At 37.1% G+C, this 4,034-nt stretch overlaps 1 protein-coding gene across 1 annotated transcript; it reads right to left on the reverse strand.

The window, feature by feature from the left end:
* Nucleotides 1-1,752: 1,752 nt before the first annotated feature.
* Nucleotides 1,753-3,380, reverse strand: LOC125470726 (probable NADH dehydrogenase [ubiquinone] 1 alpha subcomplex subunit 5, mitochondrial; the record flags this gene model as incomplete). The annotated part of the gene is made up of 3 exons (XM_048570203.1): nt 1,753-2,194; nt 3,029-3,116; nt 3,321-3,380. Coding segments are annotated over 3 exons (348 nt in total), but the record flags the coding sequence as incomplete, so codon positions are not given.
* Nucleotides 3,381-4,034: the final 654 nt, after the last annotated feature.

Below are 4,034 nucleotides of genomic sequence, written 5' to 3' on the forward strand. Positions count from 1 at the left end.
ATCATCCATCCATCCATATACATGTCCTTAATTTGGCTTCCGTCGATTCCATCTTTGTTTCGATCTGCAATCAATTTTAACTGCGAACTGATACAGTTTTCAACTGAAAGTGCGTAGAGTTTCGGTGTTCACACCGGCTTGGGTGGCAACATCACCTCATTCTCTCTATCTGCCTTTTTTGGCAGTGTTGCTTGTGGTAATCCCACGGGCTTCTTTGATTTCCCTTAATCAGTGGCTGCGATCAGTGAGATGTTATCTGTTGGAAGATGAAATTCATCTTCTTTCCATCTCTAAGGTGTGAGTTCCTAGTGATAGTTGGTGGTAGAGGTTGAGATCGTTGTGGAGTGTTGTTCTAGTGCTTTCGGCGGTGTCGTTGGAAGGAAGCAGTTAGGGTTAGCTTATGTGTTTTTTTGTTTTGGGTTGCTATTAAGGTCCTTTCTTTTGCTTGTGTGGTTATTGTTTGTGCGACTCTAATTGTGTATTTTGTTGTGTTGTGTAAAGTAACCTTAGGTCACTCGATATTACGGTTTGGTGGTATTCCTCTTTACTTGGAAGTGAGAGGTCTTAGGTTTGAATCTCATGGATGACAAATTTGATACGAAATTAGGCTGCCCATTATGTGGCTTAGCCGATCTCCCCCTCCCCTTAGTGTAAAAATATAGATGTGCTCAAAAAATAAAATAATCTTTGACAAAAAAAAAAAAAAAAAAAAAAAAAGAGTAGGGTAATTTAATATTTTAAACATTTTCCTTTTTTTTGTCGGTAATCAATATTTTTTTTTGAATTTCAACTGTTTTGGTGTATACTAAGGGTTGGTTTGGTATTGCTGTGCTTTAAAAAAAAGCTGTTGTGAGAATAAACGGCTGTGTTGTGAGAATAAGCGGCTGTGAAATAAAGCAGCAAAGTGTTTGGTAAACTTTTTTGTAAAAGTGCTTTTGGAAAAAAAAAGCAGTATGATAGTGTTTGGTAAACTTTTTTGTAAAACAGCTGTGCCTGTGTGAAATGACCAAAAAGGGTATATTACTAGATGTGCTATTAATTTAATTTTCTTAACAAATAAAAGTGAATTACTAAATATATTTTATTTTTAGAAGAAAAATATTTATAAACTTTATCTTAAATATTAATTAGTTTGACAAACTACTTTAATAGAAATATTTTAGAGTGAATAGCTAGAATTCATTAGTACAATATTGTTAATGTACTTGAAAGTAGTCTAATTAGATGCATTCATCAAACTTGTTGCTATTCTATTTCTTAATGCCTCTATCTCATGTGATCCTTCAACTTGATAATTTTGATATTCATCATCATCATCATCATTACTATCGCTTTCTTCGCAAAAGTCCCTGGGGTCATCAAAATGACGATCACGTTCAGAATACCTCCGTATGTAGTTATGAAGAGCCATTGTAGCAATGACAATCTTCACTTGCTTATTGAACGGGTAATTAGGCATATCCCTTAAAATTGCCCATCTTTTCTTCCATACCCCAAAAGTTCGTTCAATGATGCTCCTAAGAGAAGAATGCATGTGGTTGAATACCTCTGTGTAACGCCTCCATACGCGCATCTAAATATATACGTATATGCAGCAGAGGAGCTTTCTGGTTGTTTTAATATGTAAAATTACAAGAATTCAGAAAGCCACAACAAAGAGTTTATAACTATGCAATTGTGTGATCCAAATCAAGAACCAGAGATCGTTCATAACGCCTGAACCACGAACAATCCCAATGCCAATACTCGAAGAGCTAAAACTGTGTTACATTATTCATTCTCAATGGGAATCAAGGACGGAACTTAAGTAAACAACATCAAAATGGTATCAAGTGCAGAAATCGAAAAATTCAAGCGTTCCTCCCATGATTAAAATTTATACAGCCCAGCAAACAGGCATTGTCACCAGCAATAAACAGGAGAGAATACAAGAAAAAAGACTTCAATTCAAATCTGGAATCCAGAGTACCTAGAAGCATATGCCGATGGATGGTTTACTCCTTTGCTTCTGAACCAATAGAGGTGACTTTAGCCTCATCCAACTTTGGTTGGTTTGTAGTAAGTCCTTCCAGCGTTTTGTAAAACTCCTCAGGAAGAGGACCAGGTCGGTGCAGAGGAACATGTTTGGGAACTGGAGCATCGTTCTCGATCACCTCACATTCGTAATCATCAGGAACACCCCATAGATCCCACTCTGCAATGCAAGTCAATACAGAACGCAAACTATTACAAACAATCCATTGTATATTGTATCTCAAAATGTCAGCTCAAAAAAGAACTTCATACATAGGCAACAGAAAGGCATCAGTTTGATCATCAGAATGATAAAACTCTGAGACGGAAGAACCAAAAAATCAGCATTAACTGAAGCATGCAAGTACACAATGGCTAGTAAAAACCATAGTTCACAGTTCACACAAACAAAGATTCCTACTTTGGACATTGAACGAGAGTTTGAAATGCTTCAAAGTGAAGAAAACAGATTTGCTTATTATATGTTCCACTTGAACTTGGATTCAATTGTGTCCATTAACCGCAACCACCACCCGCCCCCTGCCACCCTTTTTTTTCTTCTTTAACCACCTCATATGATATGCATTACCAGCATTCTGGGGCAATCATAGTTTCTTCGGAACTGATAAAATCAAGTACCCACCTTTCGTTTCATGACGTAGTAAACAAAAAACCCGACTGCTAAAAAATTTATGAACTTCACTCACTTTTCCCCTAATTTCCACTACTAGAAATGAACAACTTATTAAGTTACCATCACAAAACAAAACTACACAGCCAATTCGATTACTTTTCAATTTCTCATCAACCAAACTAAGAAAAAATGTCGAAATCACAAACAAGCACTCAATTTCCCAAAATAAAACCACATTTCTGAGCTAAATTCCAATTTTCATGGCCAATGTCAATCCCAAAACACAAATAACCATTTTCAATTTCATTTCTTTCAAAAATGAGAAAAAACTAAATAAATCAATTACCAAAACCAGCAATAAAAATAACATATTATACTGACCGATCATCTTGCCGATGAGAGTGAGCTCGTCGCGCGCCTCCTCGATGAGCTCCTCGACCTGGCCGCAGCCGAGCTTCCTCCACAAACCCTAATTTTTTCCCCCAATTAATTTTTTCCCAATTAATTTTTTCCACAAACCATATCACCTTCCCCAATTAATTTTTCCCCACCCTTCATCCCCAATTGTTTTTCCCGACACCCATACCCTCATCCCTTTGCTCTTCCCACCCCTCTTTCCCTAATCTCCCCATCCCTAATTTGAAAAATCCAAACAAATAAATGAGAAGCTTACCTGGAGAAACCTGGTAAACGAGAGAACGAGTTCGCTAGTTTTTGGAACAAGAGAACGAGAGAACGAGAGAGATCGCAGAGGTTCGGGTTATGCGAGAGAGCTCTGAAAGGTGAAGAGCGTGCGAGAGAGCTCTGGAAAGGTGCGAACGTAGGTGAAGGGAAAGGAGGGCAGTTTTGGGTTATTCATATTTCATTAAACGTGTACACTGTTCACCCGTGTGTGGGTGAAAATAAGTTGCTTTTGGAAGCTGCTATTTGCAGCTTCTTGTCATTTCCTGGTTTTGGGCTTTTTTTTCACCCTCAACTTTGAAACAAAGCTGCTTTTCAAAGTTTACCAAACACCAAAAATTTTCATAACTTTTTTTCATAGTAGCTTTTTTTTTAATCACCTCAATCCCAAACAGGCCCTAAGTCGATTCACAGGCATTTGATTGCTTCGGAACGGAAGAAAGTAAAGGTGTGAGTAACCCTTTTCAGATCAAGTTCTAAATTTTAATTTAGAAATCCTAATTGTCTATAGAAATTTCGCTTTGTTGAAATGAGTGTTTTGAGTAGATGTTTCCTAATTTTAATAGGGGAGTTAATCCTATTCTTTAAGGGACTAAATTGCCTGCACATTACTTCCTTCAATATAAACCCTAGAACCCTTCAATCTTTTCCTACGTTTTCTCACCAAAAAAGCAGATTCAAAAACCTTTTTTTGAGAGCTATGGAT

This window comes from the organism of the source record quoted next, unplaced genomic scaffold (assembly GCF_019419815.1).
Source record: "Pyrus x bretschneideri cultivar Hongxiangsu unplaced genomic scaffold, Pyrus_bretschneideri_v1 Contig102, whole genome shotgun sequence".
NCBI lineage: Eukaryota > Viridiplantae > Streptophyta > Magnoliopsida > Rosales > Rosaceae > Pyrus > Pyrus x bretschneideri.